At 53.1% G+C, this 21,494-nt stretch overlaps 1 protein-coding gene across 1 annotated transcript in view; it reads right to left on the bottom strand.

Annotated features, from left to right (window-relative positions):
* The window catches only part of Shank2 (SH3 and multiple ankyrin repeat domains 2), a 420,233-nt gene that overhangs the window by 3,859 nt on the left and 394,880 nt on the right, over positions 1 to 21,494 (bottom strand). The window contains exons 19-23 of the mRNA XM_051193484.1: positions 20,488 to 20,568; positions 13,302 to 13,432; positions 11,517 to 11,628; positions 10,695 to 10,715; positions 6,875 to 9,278 (exon numbers count right to left, since the gene is read on the bottom strand). Coding sequence (XP_051049441.1) covers positions 6,875 to 9,278; positions 10,695 to 10,715; positions 11,517 to 11,628; positions 13,302 to 13,432; positions 20,488 to 20,568 — 2,749 coding nt within the window. The remainder of the gene's footprint in view (positions 1 to 6,874; positions 9,279 to 10,694; positions 10,716 to 11,516; positions 11,629 to 13,301; positions 13,433 to 20,487; positions 20,569 to 21,494) is intronic.

Below are 21,494 nucleotides of genomic sequence, written 5' to 3'. Positions count from 1 at the left end.
CTCAGGTAAGGACCTTAGGAGGGAGAGGGAGGCAGGAGAGTGTCCTATAGGAGCTCTTGAGAACGAGTAAGGCAGGGAGGCTTTGGGAGGTACTGTGTAATTCTGTGCCCAGCACTGGCCTGCCCCTTGGTTTGGAACCATGTGGTTGGCATGTCAGTCCCCCAAGGGCCAGCAGATGCCTGGACACTGTTCAGCAGTATCTTTAACCCAGTGCCCTGGGCTGGGCTGGGCTTGCTTTGGCCAGGAACAGACTCAGCAGCAGCTGCTGCTGGGAAATGGGTAGGAACAGGAACAGTGGCACACAGGGAACACTCAGCAGGCTGCACTTACTTCTGCTCAGCATGACCCTCTTCTGCACACAGCACCATGGGAGCAAAGGGAAACGACATAGGGAGTGGTTGAGATGACACTGTAGAACTGACTGGAAGGCAAGGAGAGGCAGCAGGCTCCTCAGGGGTGAAAACAAGGTAGGTGGGACCCTGGCTGAATGCTCCATCTCAGAAACCTCCTGGCAGGCAGCCCAGTGGCTCAGGCCTACCACTTAACACCAGCAGGCCCCATGCCTTCTCTGGCATGAGATGTACCATGAAACACTCAAGGAAGGGAGACTCTTTGGCAAGAGGTGCACAGCTATTTCTCTAACTTGGTCTTGGTCTTGGAAAGAACGAATCAACGTTCCCGGTGAACCAGACCAACCTACCCAGGCTAGGTCTTTGCCTCAAGTTTACACCACAATGTGGCGGTCAGCCCAACAGCTAACAACAAGGATATAGCCCTGGCCACCTGGTTGGGGCCTATAAGTGCTCCACCCAATACAGTGACTGCCGGGTAGAGTTGGACTGGGAATGATGGCTAGCCTGGCGGCCTGCTCTGAGCCTTCTGGGTAGCCTGCCTCCTTCCTGGTGAATCACTCTGTCATGACTCATTGGATCCTCCTGCTTGCGCAGATCATTATGTTGCTAGGCAACGGCTGGGCTGCTGGGCAGCATATACAGAAGTCTTTACCCTGATTTAGAATAGATACACACTCACAAACACCCGCCTCTGGGAGGATCATCTCTCGCCTGCTTTTTAAATCAAATTCATTTTTAAAAAATGCGAGAATTAAAAACAAAACCAGCCCAAAAGCAAATCCAGCTGCTGGCGGACAAGCTTCACCTGTCTTCCCTGGCAAGAACTGATGAGCTGGGGAGGCAAATGGGCAACAAGACTCACACTGTGGTTGCCGATTCAGCTCGGATCTGAGCAGGAGTGTGCACCAGAGGCTCCTCGTGGGCCAATACCAGTGTTAGGGTTCAGGGTCCTTTGGGCATGGACCCTCAGCCTCCGGCTCGCCTCTGTATGAGGCATTTCCCTCTAAAACACTTGTTGCCTCCCCTTCCTTTCCTCCATCTTCTCTGCCCCTTTTTTGGTGACTTGAGATGGAGTCTCACTGTCAACCCAGGTTGGTTTAGAACTTGTAGCAATCCCCCTGCCTCTGCCTCCCTAGTACTGGTATTACAAGCATATAGAACCATATCAGGCACCAGACTGCTTTCTTACAAAGTCACTCTGTCACTCTGCCTTTCCAGACTTTGTAGGAGCACCACCCCATTTCTCTCTGGGACTGTTGTAATGTTTGCCCACGTCTCAGAAGCTGGGACCCCTCAGCACTGCTGATCCTGGGATCCTGAAGTCATCATGGACTCAGAGGACTGTGAGGGCTCTGCTCTCCAGGTCCCAGGGTGTAACAGCTGAAGGAACAGCTGTGGGACACCGTGCTTGCTTTCCTGCGGAGGAAGCAGCCTCAGGCTCAGCATCACTGTCACTAGCTAAAGTTGCTAGGTCGGGAAGGTGCCTACTGCCAGGAGGAACTGTCTACCCATTATAGGTTCTTGTCAAAGAGAGACCAAGAGAGAAGACCCGAGAGGGTTGGAGAGATGGCTCAGTAGTTTAGAGCCCTGGCTGCTCTTTTGAGGACCCAGATTCCATTATCAGACCCAACCCCCACCCATTGGTTCAACCATCAGTAATTCCAGTTCCAGAGGATCCAACACCTTTTCCTGGACTCCACTACATGTGCGCAGTGCACATATACACAAGCAGGCAAACATAAATACTTTCTAAAAAGGAAACCTGCTATTTGATGATCAAAAGAGGGCACTCTGCCAGAGTAATCACCTCAACACACGCAGACTATGGCAAGAAGTGCCAGCTCCTGAGCACCGCCCCTTGGCAGTGCCATCACCTGCTGGTTTGGGTTGGTGATTGAGATACAGAAGCTGCCTGACAGTGCAGACAGCTTGAGATGCCATGGGACGGAAACCTGTGCTCTGGGACCAGCTGGTCACAGTAGTTCAACGATCCATATTGATTAGTTTCAGAACTGAGAGACATATGGGCAAGCCAGCTGAGAGCCAGGGGACACTGGCCAGGGATAGGAGATGCTGCAGTTCAGGAACCTGAGAGGTCAGCAGGGGTTGAGTAAAGCCCCACAAGCACCCAGAACACTGCCTTCCCAGTGGTCTTAGGGACCTGGACTTTTACCTCCCCCCGCCCAAGCCCCTGTGTGCTTCAGCAAGGTGAAGGCCAAAGTGCTGGCAGTGAAGTGTTCATCACACCCTTAGAAGGAGCCATAGGGATTCCCCCAAGCATTCACTACCCCATGCTCTGCGGAGAATGAACACAAGCTGAGTTTGTCCACGAATGCCGGAAGAGAACATGTTTCATCCTGCTTTCTAAGTGATGCCTGGTGGCTGTTAGTTAGCTCAGCAGAGCCAAGAGAGGATGCTCCTGTTTCTCAGGTCACAGCCAGCTTGACCTGGGTCAGTGCTTATAGACAGGCAGCCTGGTCTAGTTCTTCAGCTTCTCCAAGGCACCCTCTCCTCTCCAGCACCTCAAAGCATCCTCTGCATGTCACAGGCAGCCTTGGGAATGTCAAGGAAACTGGAGTCCAGTCCGGGTAAGCCATGGTAAGTCTGTGCACGGTTTCTACCCCCTTGGATCCAATCCTGTGTCTCCATAGCCTATTTATCCCTTGCCACGTGGCCTGGTTCTGACTTGCTGGCATGCAGAGTCCCTTCCGGTCAAGCTTCACACTCTCCACTGCCATGTTCAGGATGCTGTGCTTCTGGTTTGTATACAGCGGATTCCTCTGTGTATCACAGGCCACTGACAGTCACTTCCTCGGAGTGCCAACTTCTCTGTGCACGGGGCCACTCTCACCTGAAGGAGTATCCTTTTCCCTCTGTGCCACTTGTCACACGCTGTCCTGTCTTGCTTAGTAATTTCCATTTGTCACCTCAAGAACTGGCACTCCCCAAGGGAACAGTGGCCATGCTTTCTCAATGGCATATGCTTTTCTCAGGTGACAAAATCTTAGCACCACATGGTGCCTGGAACCATGGACCATCAACAGAGACTGGCTGGGTGAATGACAGTGGCCAGTTGTGGAAGGCCATGGTATCTTCTGTGGTGATGTCTCTTGTCTCTTTCTTGGGTCGGGTCCTGGGCTATAGACAGTGGTTGGTAGCGGCTTAGTGAACTCACTACCATGGCTGAGCACTGGTCCCATGCAGCTTTAACCAGGATAACTGAGTGCTCTGCTTGGATCCATGAAGTAGCAAGATGTCACTTGGGCCTGCTACCTCCACTGTGGGCCAGATGCATCAGTAGATGACAGACGGCTTCTGAAAGTCAAAAGCCTTGTCTAATTGGAGGACATTTCAGGGTCACCCATGATGACTTTTTATATCTATCCCACAGGGGCTAAGCAGACACCAACATAGCCATATCCTCTGAGTTCTGGGCTCTTGGGGGAGGGCAGAACTGCTGAGCAGTGGGCTCCATACGGGGGTGGGGGTGGGGACAGCCAGTACAGGGGAAGCCTGTGGGCAGTGGGGAGAGGCAGTGATTTTAGATGCAGACCCCACCCATCAGCTTCCTTCCTTCATTTTTGTCTGACTCTAACAATGAGATCACTTCAGCATCAGGCCTGTGGCCAGAATTATCCCATGGCTTTTCTCCATGGTGTTTTCAGGTTGGGCCCAGGAGGGGTGGTCTCTGATAAAGGAAATCCCCAGACTGGGATTCCCTTTCAACTTATTTATAATTAAAATGTGACTAAATTCCACACTGCCCTGATTTTGGGGTCAGTATAGAAACCCTGATTATATATTAAAATTAGACCCCTTTACACCCAAAGGAAGCAACTGACAGGCCATCTAACTCTCTCTCCTCCCTGGACCCTGTCCTGGTGCTAACATAAGATGAGTTCCTCAGAGCTGGCAAGAGACTCCAGCAGCCAAAGGAGCATATTTCAAAGGCTAAGTGAGTTCAGCAAAGCTCTTGCCCACATGGTTGAACCATTGAGGAGCTACTGTGAGAGCAGACCCTTCCTGGGTGAGCCAAGTCAGGGTCTCTCCGCCTTAGTGTGTGTCACTTCATAGACTATGACCTGTTTTCAGTGTTCCCTCGAACCCTTCATTTCCTTTTTCCCGAGTAATAATTCCCTCCTTGGGATTTTGAAACTCATTTTCCTCAGGGTCATCCAGGACTCTCAACTTCCAGAAGAATTTACAAGTGGTGGCAAGATGTCTGTGCTGAGTGAACCACCAGTTGTCATCTTGGGCCCAGCCGTGATGCAGAGGCAGAGCACCTAACTGCCACATGGGATGCATCCATCCATGGTTCCATGAACTGCCACCACAGCCTGTGGTCCTCTGTGTCTTGCCATTGCAGCTGGCATCACAGGACCCTGTGCCCATGGTGCAACCCTTAGATTTGAAAAGGAGGGTTGGAGATGTGTGTTTCTTCTACCACTTGGGGTCTGCAACTGTCATCTCTCCCCCTCAGCGGCAGGGGGGTCCCAGGTCCAATGGCCACACCTGTCTTCCTGGGAGCTCAGTCTAGTCTTATGGACAGTCTTTAGAGGGTGGGCTCTGTCTCTGGAGCCAATCCCCAGTCTCAGCTTAGGAGTAGAACTTTCCCACAGAGTCCCTTGACTCTGGGCTTCATGGCTCTGATTGCCAGTTTCTGCCTCTCTGCTGGAACCTGTGCCACAGAATGCTTGGTGTTCAGAGGTGCTGGGTAGGTGTTGGCTAAAGTCCTTGCTGTGAGTGACTTGGGCCATGAACAAAACTGTCTGGGTGGTGGCAGTTCTACCCGCTGGGATTGTGCTCTGAGCTCCTCTACCCCTCTATCTGGCATCCAGGAATCCTTGCTCCCAGTGGAGGATAAGTCTCCTTCCACTAGGATTACCCTCCACTAGGAGCCACTGGACATTGTCTAAACAGAGACAAAAAAAGACAGGGAACCATCTGCTGCCATTCAGAAGGCCCCCACAAATAAGGACAGTAGATGAGCTTAGGGATCCTGATATGGAAGCCTGCCCCAGCTGGACAGTGAGCTCTGCAGTCCTGAATTCATTTCCTCTCAGCTTCTCTCCTGCCAAAGATGGCCCTAACGGGGAGACAAGAGAGGCTGCAAGTCTCTGTTTGTGGTTACCATGTACATGGCTCCTGCTTAGCTTCTCTGAAGAATGGGCCTAACACCAAGGACCCTGCTGTCCAGTCTTAAACACCACCCTAAGGGCTTGCAAATATTTCACAAGAGGGTGTACCATAAAGGACTGTGTGACTATATAGCAGAAAGGGTGAAACACATTTTAAAGTTGCCTCGAGACTTCCGCATATGTATAAAAATTGCAGGTATGTATGTAGTTAATCCACCAGAAGTGAGGGGTTTCTTCAGATGTCCCCTAGCTAGCAGGGAGCCATGGAAGTATGCTTTTGCACACCAGCCTTAGCGGGTGTCCTGCTAATGGGCGGTGGCATCCACACACTTCTTAATAACATCGACCAATCAGTATCTCTCAGAGTAGTAAAGCTGCTGTGCAAGTCATTCATTACAATTATGCTGAAAGGTAAGAGGGAGAATTGTGGCTCACAGCCTAAACCTCAAGATTCAAATGCAGTGTGATGTCCCTGACTAATGGGCTCGGTTCTTTGAATCAGATGCCTGCCCAGCGGGAGAATAAAGAAAGACTTCATTAGTCAAAACGATGAAACCCGAGCTCAGCCATCAGTCAGAGAAGCTGAGAAGCACATGGACATGGAAAAACATCATGCATGTACGTCAGGAACAAAAACAACAACAACAACAACAACAATAACAAAAGAGAAAGCCACAAGAGAGGGTAGATCCCAAAAGGCTGCCCGAGTACCACCCCAAAGCCACACAGTCAAGGGGCTGTTCTAGAGCCTTCTGGTTGGGCTTAGAAAGAATGAGTTTATTCTACTCCCATCCTAATGCAGTTAGCTTGTTAAACTCTAAATGATGCCGAAAACAGCCCTATTGGGCCCAACTGGCAGGATTCCTTTGGGATGCCGCCCTGGGTAGGGTGATGCAGCCATGAGGCAGGTGTTTTTCCTGAGCAAACGACCCAGCTCCTCCCCAATCCTCAAACTTCCTAGTGATTGAGGAAGAAGGAATGACACAGACGCCTAGCTATACCACCCGCCCTCTGACCACCTTTGTTCACCAGTTTGGGTTTTAATGATGCTCTGCCTGCTTTTTGAGGTAGCCCTGGCAAAAGGCTGGATGGAACTGAACAGAGACATAAGCATCCTTCTGGAAGTGACCAAGGGCCTGGCCCAGTGCAACCTAGTTTCTTTACGTGTCTTTTTAGGAGTGTGTGTCACAGGCTGCATGGCAACCATGGTCTTGGCTCTGCCGTAATCCGGTGATAGGATGGCGATAACATGGTTACAGCCTAACAGGTGTGACAGAGGCCATGCAGGTCCCCTCTTCTTGATTGCATTGGTGGCTTCCCAGTGGTTTTGCTTGGCCAGTGCTGGGCCACACATCACCAAGCTGACTCTGACTGTGAACTTACCTTGGAGCGAGGTTGGCCGATTTAGCTCCCACCGGCAGTTCCAGCCCTTCCCCGGGCTTGACCGATTTCCCCCTGTTCATCTGTTGCAGAATGGAGTTTAGCTCACTAATGACATTTGCCTTTGGGCCTGAGAGAATTGGGCTTTTGACCTCTGGGACATCACCCCACAACTTGGAGGTCCTTGGCTGGATGACTTTCGCCATACTGGCCTGGGCACTGCCCGGTGGGGGTGGGGGTGCAGGTGGGGGGATCACAAAGCCATCTGTGTCCTCTTCCGGGAGCGTGTCTTGGTAAAGTGCATTGCTTTTGTGAACAATGGGCTTCATTTTTGGCTTTGGAGGTACTGGGGGCTTGTCAACCACAAAGGCTTGCCCGTCTGCATAGACTGTACAGGTATCCATGCTCTCCCCGCCCTCTGAGGACAGCGTGGAGATGCTGGACACTGTGGAGATGGTGCTGGTTGTCTCGAGATGGTGGTCGCTGCTACTCCGGCTGTCCACCTCCTCGATCCCGGAGTCGGTGACGGCGTCAAAGCTTTCAGGGGGTGGCAGGAATGAGGAGGGCAGACAGTTTGAAATGCCTGTCGGCTTCTTACTGTCTGCAGAGTTGGCTGGTTGGCTGGAGTTCAACGAAGGGGGCTGAGGGGTGTCATTTTTCTTCTGTTTGACCAAGTCAGCAAGGGCGGGAACTGAAGCTGCACGGTCATCAGGGATATCAAAACTATTTGCGAATTCCAGGGGAGGAGGCAATGGTTCTGTGAAAAGAAAGTCCTCATCCAAGTCCACGGACGCCAGAGGGGGAGGGGGGATGCGGAATGGCAGAATCACCGCCTCTTCCACGGAGCCCGCTGCCACAATGGTCCTGCCGGGCGCAGCTGCGGGCTCCGGGGCAGCGGAGATCTGTAAAGCACCTTCGGTTTTGGGAACGCCGTCTGGCACTGTGGAGGGTGAGTGGTCTGGCTTTATATCCATGTCCTCTCTGTCCTCCTCTTCCTCCAGGGGCGGCCCTGCCGTGGGCACGTCCACCGTGTGCACCATCAGCAGACCGGCTGACTTCTGCTGGGCTGTGTCCACGATGTTGATCAGCATGTTCTTCTTGTCATCACCCCTCCGGTCCTTGCTCAGGTCTGTCTCGTACTTGTTCTCTGTCTCTTGCCGTCGCAGGGGACCCCGGGTGTTCTGCCTGGTGACCGGAGGGAAGCCGGACTCCACACTGGGACGCATTTTGGTATCAATGTAGAGAGGCTTGTTGAGGTCAGCCTTGGGGGCTTCCCCCTTGTGTCCCTGCTGGGACTCCTGCATGGCTCGATCCCTGGCAGAGAGTGCCAGGGCCAGGGGGGAACTGGGGTCGAGCAGTCGCCCTGTGAGTGGGTGCACGTAATTCTCAGGGCTGGCTGTGCTGCCACTCTTGAGAGGAGCTGCTGGGCCACTCTCAGGCCCCTTGGCTTTAGATATGGAACTCAGGGGTCCCCCGGTCTCCCCCTGAGTAACAGTCTCTCCACTACCTAGGAAGTGGTTCTCCAGCTCCCTGGGTGCTGTTCCAGGGGTAGGTGATAGAGGCTGTTCTGTTCCATCCTCGTCACCAAACCCACCCTCCTCAGGGAACTTGGAGGGCCGTATCCGGGGAGCAGGTGGCCCCAGGCCCACATCCTCATCTCCCAGGTCTGTGGAGAGGAAGGCTGGGGAATTCCTCCTGGCTTCCAGACGCTTCTCCCGGTCACGCACAGCCCCAGCAATGGCTGCAGCAAAGGGGCTGCTGACAGTAAGGCTGTCATCCGGCCGCAGCTGGCCGGGCTCCGTGGCCTGGGGGTCGATCTCCATGCTGCTGCCCTGGCTGCTCTTGCCGCTGCTGCTGGTGGAGGGTTCCTTGACAATGATGGTTGGGATGGGGATGGAGCATGTCTTCTCAGGGCTGTCCTCCACATTGGACTGCTTCACCAGCATGCCCTTCCGCCTAGCTGGCTTGGCGGGGACATAGACGGCCTTGCTGGCTATCTTCCCCACCTCTGAGTATGGGTTCTCAGGCATCTGTCCGCGCTTGGTGCGGAAGGCAGCCTGTGGGGTGGGGCTGCGGCTGTAGACGTCTTCGGAGTCCAGGGAGAATCGGTCCAGCTCTCTCCTGTAGAACATCCCCTTTTCCCGCATCATGGTGGCCACAGTGTCAGACCTGGTGGCTGGGGGCACCTTGGCGATGGGGTTCTGACTGAATGCAGGCTTAATTGTCCCATAGACTCTTGGAGTTGGGGACTTGGGGCAGTTATACGTGGTGGGGGAAGGTGGAGGGGGAGATGGGGGCACAGACTGCGGCGGAGGGGGTATGTCCTCAGAAGTGTCCGGCATGGACAAGCTTCGGGTGAACTTCAGCATCGGGGGAGCCAGAAACTGCCGCTCTTCCTCTGTTATCCCTGTAAGCAGAGAACACGTTTTAAAGCCCAGAAACCTCAGAGCCTACTGGATGCCTCAGGACTGTGTAACACACTACATCTCCACATACTCACAAACTCAGACAGTAGACAATTGTTAGAAAGCACAGCACAGCCAGGACACTGGAGTTAGTTACACGCCCTCTAGGAGCCAGAAACAGAGAGAAAGGTGTTCGGTGTGGTGAACACATGTGTGCATTTGCTTTTCTCTGGGGCACATTGTGGTGTCTGCAGTGAGGTAAGGGTGGCAAGGGAGACAATCCAAAATAGGCTGTATGCAGCCCTCAGGCCATGCCCTGGCCACCTGAACCCAAAGATGTGGCTGCATGTGTGCACACATAGGTGCTGGTGCAGGAAGCTTCTGTCTTTGCCCCTTTCAGGCCTGGTGAAGGCTCCTAATGGACTGAAGCTCTCATCTGACTCTCTGAGAGGCCATGTGAATGGCATAAGGGTCAAGACTGCTGTCCCTTCTGCCCAGTTATCAGGCAGACCTGTCACCCTGCTAGAGCAGCTGTCTGCCTAGTGGTGACTCATGTGTGCTAAGAGGATGTGGTACTGCTCTTGTGTGGTCTTCTCCAAGGGAACATTGACCAGTTTTGTCACCTGCTTCCTCTGGGCCACACGGAGGGCTCTGTATATGTTGAACTTCTCAGCCCTCAGCAGGTGGCTGGCTCGAAAGAAAGGCCATTCTGGCATAGGCTGTGCCTCTGAGGGGAGGGAGCCTTGATTTCTCCTAGTCTTGGTCCACAGCAGCTGCAGGATGCTCACTAGCTGCTCCATGCCAGCTGCCCAACTCCACAGAAGCTCTGAAGTGGGCCAGGAGGACCCTCTGGGGAGTTGTGGGTGGCTCTCATGGGCAACCAGGCCTGGCTGACTTGACACAAAAGCAGAACCATGTTCTGAGACCTGACAGGCAAAAGTATGCAAGTGTGACCACAAGTGGGGATGTGGCTGAAGCCGCAGCATGACCTGAACTTCCTCTGGGTGTATTAGCTGGTGTGACAGTAGGCTCCAGTACAGCCTAAAACACAGAGACAGAAGCAGCACACACAGCGGCAGACACCAAGGATGGGTTCTCATACAGGGCATGCAGGGTTTCAGAGGCAACAGAATCAATTACTTGAAATTAAAAAAAAAAAAAAATCCCAGAACAAACTACAGTCATTTATTCCATGAGAACTTCTATTTGATAAGGGTATTCCAAATTGAACATACTCCTGTGGGAGGCAATTTTGGTGTCTCAGAGGTCCCTTGCTGAAGGAGATCTCTGTGGACCATTCACTGTTAAGTTGTCACCTAATGGCGACGTTTCCCAAGGAGTAATAATTTAAGAATACCTCTTATAAAGTAAACCAGGATACATTCAAGTTACAGATTCCAAACTGGGGATTCACTGACCTGATAGAAAGATTCTGCTGTCTGACAGGAGGAAATCAACTGTTATTAACCAGAAAGATCCAGAAATACAATAAGGTGTGTGTACAGCTATGCCCGGCCCTGAGTGTGCCAGGGGTGGGTGAGCCACCCAAGCTGCAGACACCACCATGGTCATTACCACCTAGATGCCGCCTCCTGCCTCCTCCTCCTCCGATTAAAAACAGCCTTGCCATGCCATGCCTCTGGCAGCATCGTCAGGAGGAGCTCCTGGAACACGCAGAGCTTATGTTCCTGGTGGTACCCTGCCAAGGCTGGAGGCTGCATACCTCTCTCTTCATGTGGCAAGGTTCCACTGTGTCCAGCAGTACCCTTGGCTTCCACAAAGTTCATGTGGTAAGGATCACCACACTGGGGTTTTTCCTGTCTCAAGGGGTCAGGTTTAGGTTTACCTTGCCCTGTCCAAGCCAGTGAGGGAAATGGGATGTTAGCAAGGAAGGCAAGCTGCTTTCTTACACACAGCGGTTCAGACCTGACCCAGCCACCCGGAGAAGTATGTCCCTCGAGCTCAGCCTATGAAACATTGACTGGAGGGGTCTGCCTGCCCAGCCCACCCTCCATCTGGCTCCCCAACTGCTCTCATCAGATTAGAGAAACCACCCTAAAGGAAGGTTTTATACCCCAGCATGTCCAAGGGGCTGCCTGGTAGGCAGTCCTGGTGGGGAGTGGTTAAGGTGCAAAGGCAACTGTGGGGCCGAGAGTCAGGAGCCCAGAACTCCTGAGGAGCTGAGTGCTGCATTTGAAAGCTTAAGGGCAACGTCTTCGGGTGGGGGTCACGCTTCTTACCTATCGATTTCTGCCTTCGCATCGTACCTCGAGGGAGGCCCAGAAATGGGCCTTTCGGGCTCCCAGGGACCGTGGGCGTCATTACTGCAATCCCTTGGCGCTCGTACACGGACTGCAAACCAGAGAGCCAGGTGAGGTGCATCCCTGGGAGCCCCACCCATGGTGACAGGACCAGAAATGACAGAGAGCTCTGGGAGCAGTAGGCACCGATCACCAAGGCTTCCTCAGGCCGTACCCTCCCCACACTCCATTTAGCTCCTATGCATCTGATGCCAGCATCCCAAGCTCTAGGCACCATACTCTGCTGAGACAACATTCACTGGGCCAGTCAGCAGAGGAGCTCTTGGAGAATAGGGCCATGATGTCTGGCCCATGGGAAAAAGCACAGTGTGGTAGGCAGTAGGGTCTGATCTAGGCCATGCCCTGTGTCCTCATGTCACTGTGACTTTGATCAAGTCCTCAGCTTGGATTCTGTTTTCCCCTTCCAGCTACTATGGGGGTGGCCAGGTGCCAGGACCTGTGCAAATGAGTAGGATGCCTGACCTGTCGCTGGAGATAACTGCCAAGTGACCCTGGAATGTGTCACAGATTGAAGTAGGCTCTGTCCTTGCCGTGGCCTGAAGGTGGACTCTCATAGAGCACCTCTCTACCCCCTCACAGCTGGCCCTCACAGCTGGTACACTGATGCTGTTTTGCCTGCTGGTCTGAGATGGTTGGCCAGTTACTCCCTACAGCACAGCCCAGGGAAGGACTTGGGAAAGTTTAGACGCTAAGGCTCACTGGGAACATGTTTGTGGGTGTACCCTGACAGGCTCACCGGGGCTTTTGAGCCTCCATGCCAGAGTCTGAGGCTGTGGATGTTGGATACTGGCTCCTGGGAGGACAAATGAATGTACCTCAGGTGGCTGTCAAGTTGGAGAGCATCAGGGTGGAGAGTAGGTATGCTGAAGGTTAGGGCGCCACCTATGGGTCTCCGAGGGGAAGAGGGCTGAGGTGAACATATGAGCCTCAGCATCTATTTTATTGCATACCTTACTAAGTTCATGGCAATGGTGGGTGTTATTATCTAAAAGGCCTGGGTTAAACCACGCTAATTTGAAAGTGAGTCAAAGGAAATACTCAGCTATGTGGTGGGACAGTTAGTGCTCAGACCTGGCACTGGACTGTGATGGTGACCAGAAACCAGAGGGAGGCATTGAGGGGTACAGAGGCCTCACCTTTGTCCAGGACTTACACCTGGCTCCTGAGAAACTTGTCATCTGTTTCCTGGGAGTGCATTTTACTAGGGGTGGGTGGGAATAGAGACATCACAGGCCGTGAGCCGGCATCCAGAGCCTCCCATGTACAAGGAAGCCCGGTGCACCAAGTGGCTTCTCTTCTAAGCATGGTGTCAGCCCACCTCAGGGCATGTGCCAAGTGTCTGTGCAGAGGACCAGTGTGTGAGGCTCTCGGCAGGCAAGGGGCACTGGCTGAGGAGCATTCCCACAGCCCCTATGCCTACAGTCTCTTGGTTTGGCACATGGTGGGACACCTTCAAGGTTTGGGATGCTGCAGATAAACCCAGGCCAAGATGGCATGCAGAAGTGGTGTGGGTTGCATTTCTGCCTGGACATTGACTCACTGCAGATTTGTGCTAGACCAGAGTGCTCACCCATGGAAATGGGGTCTAAACCTATGTAGGGCTTTTAAGGCCAGCTGCTGAATTGGCCTGCCCCTTGCATGCTGAGCCCTCTGCCTGCCCATCAGTCAGGCCAGCCCAAACCCTACCCAGTCCCACTGACTCACATTCACATCAGAGGCTGCTGGGAAGCACCGGCTAGTGGGCCGCTGCTTGATTGTTGCCACCCTCGATTCTATGGCCACGTTCTCTGCAGTCCTGGAGGGCTTGGAGGCTGGGACTATCTCTTCGGGTTTATCTAGAAGATAAAGTAATGGTTAGAGTTGTTTAGTCTCATGGCACTTTTGGGGGTTAGGTGGGCTCAGTTAGGGGAATGCTCATGTGCCTGGAGTAGCGGGCAGGCTGTGGCATGGGGAGCAAGCATGCATCTCTCCCCACTCCACACATCCCACTAGGGCACCGCCACACATCCCAGACCTCGCCTGCCTGAGGTGTGTACAATGGACAAAGACAGCAGGAGACCTCAGCATCTCAGCTTTCCCCTCTAGAGAGTGGTATACAACCTAGGACCTGTGACTTGCCATCTTCAGGTCTGATAAATGGGATTTGTTATGGATAGTGTTAATTATGAAATTACCATTATTATTTTGAGCCAGGATCTCAGTGTGTATCTCAGGCTGGCCCTGAACTTTTGTCTTGTTTCTCCTATGCAAGTCTTCTGAGGGTTGATATTATAGGCCTGTCACACACACACACACACACACACACACACACTCATATACATTCATAAATGTGGTCCTTTTTGTAACTGAACAGTTTCCAAGGCAAGAAACCTGCACCAAGGCTGGAAGGTTGACTGTGGTTAGTGAGCCAGACAAGGTAGCAGAAACCCCACACTTCTGTATGCATGTTGCTTAGGAAAATTTAATTTATTCTATCCATGCTAGAATATTCCCAGTCCTAGATAAATGAAAACCAAAGCTTCAGGAATCCTGGAAAATGAAAAAAAAATTAAACTTAAAAAAAAAAAAAAGCTCATTCTAGAATGACCCTGTCACCCAGTTTAGCTGTAAGACAACTGAGGTCTTTGTCTAGGGTCGTCAGAACACAGAGACCCCATTCCCTGAGACCTGCAGTCACAGGCACTTGGGAAAAGGTCCCAGCTGTCCCACGCTGTTTTTTGTGTTTTTGTTTTTTTTGCAGGATGCCCTGGGCCAGGATGAAGCTTATGGAGAACTGTGCCTATAGACACCTCCCACATTGGATCCTATTGAGGTACAGGGGATGTTAACTTCTAGAACATTTGCCGTATAAACCTGAGTCCTTACAGGTAAGCTTTGCCCATTCTGGGGTCTGGTGACTCTCTGTTTAGTGAACACAGGGTGATAGAACTACCAAGTCATTCAAAATACCACTTGGCAATGGTTGTTTATCAGGAGGTGCCAATATCCAGTATCCAGTATTAAGTAATGTTTTCTAAGAAGGCAGGTTAGAGCCAAAATTCCCTTGAGGAGGAAGTGGGTGTGCTGGGGTTGGGGGATGATGGAAGTATCCACCATAGCCCCTCTGATAGCCTGGGAAGACAGTTAATTCTAGATCAGCATTGATTCTGGCAGTCCACAGATGAAGGCTGCTTTCAAATGTGGCCCATGCCAGGCCCTGCATAGCCTTGGAGCCTTTCACACGTGTGAAGAGTTTTAAAAGGGACAAAGACTATAGGAGAGACCTTAGGTCTGCTGACCCCATGTAGTCTCTCAGGCGCTGTGTCTCTTTATGGCTGACCCCAGTGTCTGGGCCTGCAGACTCATCCTGCCTTGGGCCTCTTCCTGGGCCAGAATCTGGTCCTCAGGCATTGGTCAGACAATTGCTTGACTTTCATCTCCATTGGCAATGGGGATATTCCACCCTCATCTTCTGGGCCTGGCCATTTTTGCTGAAGTGTCTGTTACCCATGGCTGCAACTTCTTACCACTTTTCCACACTGGCAGACTGCTTCCCACCATTGATATAGGCTGTGTCCCCATCTCTGCCATCTTCCAGGGGTCCAGGTTAGCTTTTATGGCTGAGATATAACTTGTTTCTATATAGTCCCCACTGTCCACCTGCCAGCTGGGCAGATGCTTATGTGGCCTGCTTTGGTGAGCCAGCCAGCCTGGCTTGATCAAAACCCCATCCCATACTCCAGGTTTCTTAGTACTGGTCATCTGGCTTAGCTTTAGCTGAGGTGAACCCCAGAGTCCGTTCTTCCGAGGAAGGAGTTGAGATCTCCCTAGCATTGGAGAGCTGTGTCCCACCACTGCAGTGGGTGCTGGACAGAGAACACGGGAGTCACTCTAGAAACTACCCTCCTCTCCTTTGTGGTGCTTGCACTGAGCCTGTTTCTGCTGCCCACAGAGGCTAAGCCTGGGAACACAGCATCCTGAGTCTAGATGTAGATCAAGTGGAGGCCATTGAGTTATAAAAGGAGTGTTTCACACGCGGTGCTCTGGGGATATGCAAGAACGTAGCCACCTCTAGTCTGTGCACAAACCTTGAGATGTGAAGGCTCTCTTTTGGCTGTGTGAGTAGCCTAGCCTACTCACTCTGTGAGTGCTTGGCTAGGACTGTAGAGTAGAGGTGTGGGTGAGATTCAGGAAGCTCCTGGTTTGCCTGCTCCATAGATTTGGCCTTTGTTGAATTCAATGGCTGGTGGTGGCAGCTGGTTAAGGGAAAAGTTGTGGGCTTCAAGAACCCTTGGGACATCAGATGTAAGATGCACAGGGCCACAGTCCTGCTAGGAAGGCCTTGGGCACAGGCTCAGCATGGGGAGATAGCTGTCCAGCATCTACTGTGTAGGGTCAGTGTATACATAGGGCAAAGGACATGAGAGGGACACACTCATGCTGAAGAGCCATGGAGTCACTAAGAATCTTCCTGGCAGGGGCCGGCAGTGTGTGCATTCCCACTGGTGGCACATGGGGTCGATTGCCTGGCACGTGAGTGACTGCGGCATTTCCACATGCCCAGCAGGAGGAGTGGGCAGTAGGCTGTGATGTGAGAACAGCAGGCTTTGGGTAAGCATCTCCCACGAGGCCCTGGCCCTGTGGGGCTTTGAGGCTTCGACATGATTCACATGGCTGTAGGAAGAGCACCATCTTTCTCAGAGAGCACAATTGGAGGGTGCTCCTGTAGAGGCCACCAGAGTCACCCACTTCACTTAGCTGACTGCAGAATAGTGGGCAGGCTTGTGGAGTCAGTAACGTGACAGAGCTGGTATGGTTGTTTTGGGATACACCCCCAGGACCCTTGAATGTCTCTTGAGTTCTGCTTCTCCCATCTCCCTTAGGAGCTGCTTTATGAGCTTGTCAGGGCTAGGGCCCCTGGTCTTCCAGCATTAGTGATGTTGGTGTGAGTAGAGTAGCAGATGGGTTTTCGTCTTGTTCCTTAGATTTGCTGATCAGTGGGAACTGCAGACTTGGCCACACAGGCTCCATCTTTGAGATCTTATTGACAGGAACTAAGGTTTTTAAGGAAACTGCTGAGATTTGCTGGCTCCTGAGGATGAGGCTTCATCCAAAGCACTGGAGCTGAGGAGGCCAGGCCTTGCAGGGTCAACATGAAGTCTTGGTGACTGGAGAACCCTGTGCAGAAAGCTGTCATGGTACACAAAACAGTCCAGCTGTGAGCTGAGTTCTTAGGCTGGAAGCAAACTTATATCACAAGGCAGATGTGTTGCCCATAGGCTGTCAATTGTAGATTTCCAGTAACCAGGGAAAGAGGTTTGTTAGGCTCCCTGAGATGGCTTGTAGCCACATTTCCCAGCAACACCTACCTTCCTATCACCACATCTCCAAGCCTATGGATTTGCGTGGGCCATAGGCAGCCCCAGAAGTTGCATGAGGAAGCACTGGAGGGTATGTCCAGTGTCCTCAACTTGGGGCACCTGCTGCTTTCCTTGTGACAGCTGAGCAGATGTCATGGTTCTGTGGGAAGAAGTCTCAAAGTGCTGGGAAAGGGGAACAACCCAAGGGCAATGGCAAAGGAAGAGCTGGAAGCAGTCTAACACAGAGGCCCATCACACAGTCCTGAAGGGAGCCTCCCAGGCACGTCTGACTCCAGGCAGCAAACAGAAGCCCTGTTGAGGTGAACTTTCCCTTGGCCACATGCAGGTGATCAGTAGCCAGAGCCCAGAAGTCAATCTCTCGTCAGAGCAGAGTCCCAGTTGTTTCTCAAGTACTACATAGGGTCTTTGTGGGAGGCCAAGATTAGGTGTTCCAGAGGCATCCGTGAAGCCAGCAGTGAGACTTGTGGGTACTCATGGCATCGGAGATAGCTGGTTACTTTATGGCACACCTAGCTTGGTGTGACCTTGTCTTGGGTGCATTGGCAAAGACCTGATTTTCTAAGTATGGCCTAGTTCATGGTCTCTGGGTAGACAAAGATTTGCAGAGGGTGGAGCCGCTCTTTAGCTAAGGGCAGCTGGGGAGGCTGGGTCCTTCTTTCATTCTACATAGCCTCCCTGAAGTACACTCCCTTTCAGGTAGGCACTCCTCCCAGAGAGCCTGGACAGGCATCAAGAGGGGCTAGAGCCATCACTGAGTCCCGTCACACTCAGGCACCAGGTGCTCCCACTGTTCCAAACTGTTCACCGCCTACCTCTGAGTGGATTTACCTCGCGCTGGCTAAAACCCAGGTCCCCAGCTGTTACAGCACATCCATGGCAGGTGCCCTTAGACAGGGGCTTGTGGGTCCAGATTCAATCTTTTTGACAATGGGCTTCCTCACCAGCTCTGTTGGGACACCCTGGTCTTGGGGAGCCCACAGTGGCCCGCTACTTCTGATAGGCCAGAGCTGAGTTTGGCTTTTGATGGGGGTGGTGGTGTTTACAATGTGACTACAGGACCCCTGGGAAGAAGAAGAATCTGCTAGAGTGTCCTTGCTACCTGATGTGGTGGAGGCATGGATTGCTGCAAAGAAAGCTGCTAGCCTGAGGTGGCTATGGTGGCAGCACCAGGGTACCTGTTCTGCCCTGAGGCTGACCCTGCTGCATTTAGACACTCCTGACCCCCATGTCGGCATCCAGGATTCTAGGTGCACACCAGGCTTCAGACTGTGTGCAGTAACCATTAGGGACCACCCCCAGCAGCCTCAGGAGGGACCTTCTCAGCCTTGGGGAATGATGCTTTTGGGTTGCGTTGTTGGGTCATAGGTCACACTCATCTCAGTGTTGGGGAGTCATGAGCAATCAGGGGTATACATCTGTGACAGGGCGTTTCACACTACTCCCTCCTGCTCCATTGTGAGGGGAGCTAAGCGCTGGGAGAGGAACGAAACTAGGTTCCCTGTTGCCTGGCTGTTCAGTGGCGGGAAGGTATACGCGATGTCCCTGGCCAGCCCCACACAAGAGGATTCACTGCATCTACAGCCAAGCAGGCACAGAAGAGTCATCAAGGATCCTGGCCGCTTCATCAGCATGTTGATGTGGACACATCAGGGGACTTACAAATAGGTCGAGGGAGTCACAGACAGAAGTCAAGCAGACTGGACAGACCAGAACCAACAGGGTACATCCTAGGGAGGGGCCCTTGGGTATGACCCCCAAATAGGGAAGACGACACAAGGCTCACAGTACACTCTGGACTTCACACGACTGTCACGAGGGGGTTTCTCTTCTACTGGGCAAGAGCATGGGGACAGACACTTCCCTTACCCTTCTTCTTCCGGACTGAGGCTTGCAAACAGAAAGGGAAGCGCGTGAGCCACCCACGGTGGCAGCGCCCTCCCATAGCGGCCCACACCCTGGGGTCTCCCTCAGCTCAGTGATTATGGAACACAGGTAGGGGAACTAGGGTGGAGACCACCAGGAGTGAGGGGCAGGGGTCCAGAGTGGCCCCACAACTTGTCCTTGGTTTCTCTTTTTTCCTTGCTCTGCCTGAACCTTCCTTGTGGTGTCAAAGGGGGCTTTATTTATCACTTTGCCCTCTGCAATCCCCCAGCACTCTACAGGTAGGACTGAGCTTCACAAGGAGGGACAGGAGGGCAGATCTGCCTTTAAAAGGGCATAGAGGCCCTGGGAGCTGGGGGCCCTGGGAGCTAAAGACCCTGGGGACTGGAGGCCCTGGGAGCTGGGGGCCCTGGGAGCTAGAGACCCTGGGGACTGGAGGCCCTGGGAGCTGGGGGCCCTGGGAGCTAAAGACCCTGGGGACTGGAGGCCCTGGGAGCTGGGGGCCCTGGGAGCTAGATACCCTGGGGACTGGAGGCCCTGGGAGCTGGGGGCCCTGGGAGCTGGGGGCCCTGGGAGCTGGGGGCCCTGGGAGCTGGGGGCCCTGGGAGCTAGAGACCCTGGGGACTGGAGGCCCTGGGAGCTGGGGGCCCTGGGAGCTAGAGGCAGCCCCCTTTGCACCGGCTCCTAAGGAACATGGCAGCAGCCCCTTCTGTAGGGCAGGTTGGCCTTGGCCCACTGTAAACAGTCATGGCGACACAATCCGAATGTTCCCAGTGGAATGTTTGAAAGTATATGACAGGGTCAGGGGCCCAGCTGGAAGGAGAAGATGGGGTATACTCCACTTTCTAGGTGGAGAAGTATTCTGGTGTCAGGGTACCCTCTTCTGACTGACAATTTGAGGTGAGCTTTAGATTCTAGCCCCAGGAAGGACAGCGTTTGGCATGAGCAAGGAGCTGGGAGCTGCTCCATGCTGGTGGGGACCTGTTGTTGCTTTAGTGACATCCTTGTAGGACCACCACTGAGAGCTACTCGCTTTGAACCTGAGTGGCTGCTTCCATGCCGGGGGGCTGCCCTCACCAGCACTACTCCTGCTCTTCGAGGAGCCAGTGCTTCCCTTACTGTCTGGCTCAGAGCCACCCACGCTGCAGAAGTCCCCTGGCTACCTGGTGACACCTGGGTGACACACAGGATGTGGTTTTTAGTTGTGTCAGTCTCTTTTCTGAATGGTTCCAAAGGCTGAGTCCCTATGCCCCATCTGCCTCCAAGGGGACAAATAGCTGAGTCTGTTTAGTGAGGACCTTTTAGAGTTCTGGCTGTGCTGAGACTCTCTGAGGAGTCCCCAAGGACAGCTGGAGGCCAGGCTGAGGTGGGGTCAGTGAGGGTGCCCAAGGCAGCAGGGATGCTGCTGCGGGCCAGCGAGGATGCTTACCTTTGTCCACTAGTGAGAGGCCCAAAAAGTCAAAACAAAACAATGTTAGATAAACAGAAGAGTCTATCAGCCCCACCCCTACAGATCTCACAGAATCCCACTAGAGATGCCAAGCCAAGTGTGAAGCTGTAGGGCATGCAGGGGGCAGGGACAAGCCAGCCAGCAGGAGGCCATGCATGGGTGGGGCGTCTCTGAGGGCAGCAAGGTGAGGTGGCCTTACCGAGTTCCTCAAGCTCCGCTGTCATGGACTTGGAACGCAGGGTAAGGGCCGTAGTTGGAGCCCTCTTTGGAGGTGGGGGAGCTTAATGGGTAAGCAAAGGCAGAGCAGTTATGAGAACCAACACAAGGCCCCACCCCATCCTAAACCTTACCCCATCATCCTAAACTCCACCCCATTCTATACCTCACCCCTTCTTATAACCTACCCCATCATCCTATACCCCACCCCATCATCCTAAACCTCGCCCCATCATCTTACACCCCACCCAATCATCCTATACCCCAGCCTATCCTACATCCCACTCCATTCCTATACCCTGTCCAGCGTCCCTTACTTTTGGACACAGGAAGAATCTTGGAGGCAGTGGCCCTTGAATCTACGTTTTGTGGAGCAGACTGACAGGTGGTTGTGGGGGATTGCCACAGTTGGTTGGGCTGCCATGATTAGCATCAGCTCTTGGTGCTCAGGATGGAATAGGGTAGGTGCTCTGTGATAGGGAGGGGAACTCAGGCTCTGTTTTGTCTCTGTGAATCTGACTGTAACAGGGCACAGGCAGTGGGATATATATGGCTTAGCCACTACCTGCTAGGCTGTCACGGCAGGGACATAGGCCTTGCTGTAGCTGGGGGAAAAGGCCTGTTGGTGTCCAGGAATTATCATCCCACCATGGCCTCGGCTGTTTCCAGCCCTCTCTTGCTGTTTAGTACACCCTGGTTCAGGCACCTCTACATCCTCTCCTAGCTGTCGCTGGTACATCTACACAGCTGCTTTTGGGGCAGCTGGCTAGAAGGGCTCCTTTATTCCCCATTTCTGCCCTACCGACAGGGTACAGGCATCTATCCTGTACTTGGTTCCCTTTGCTGGCCCAACTGTGGCTTCCCTTAAATGGTGACCCAGGCTCTATGTCACGGCCTTGGTCACAAACTTAAGCGATGCCCCATTTCCATGGCTCTCAACTGAAAAGAGGCCTGTTTCCCCTCTCTGTGGCCTGCCCCCTGCAGGGAACC

The sequence above is a fragment of the Phodopus roborovskii genome, unplaced genomic scaffold, assembly GCF_943737965.1.
Source record: "Phodopus roborovskii unplaced genomic scaffold, PHOROB, whole genome shotgun sequence".
Classification (NCBI taxonomy): Eukaryota; Metazoa; Chordata; class Mammalia; order Rodentia; family Cricetidae; genus Phodopus; species Phodopus roborovskii.
The sequence above is the reverse complement of the archived record's forward strand: the minus strand, read 5'-3'. Positions and strand labels throughout refer to the sequence as shown.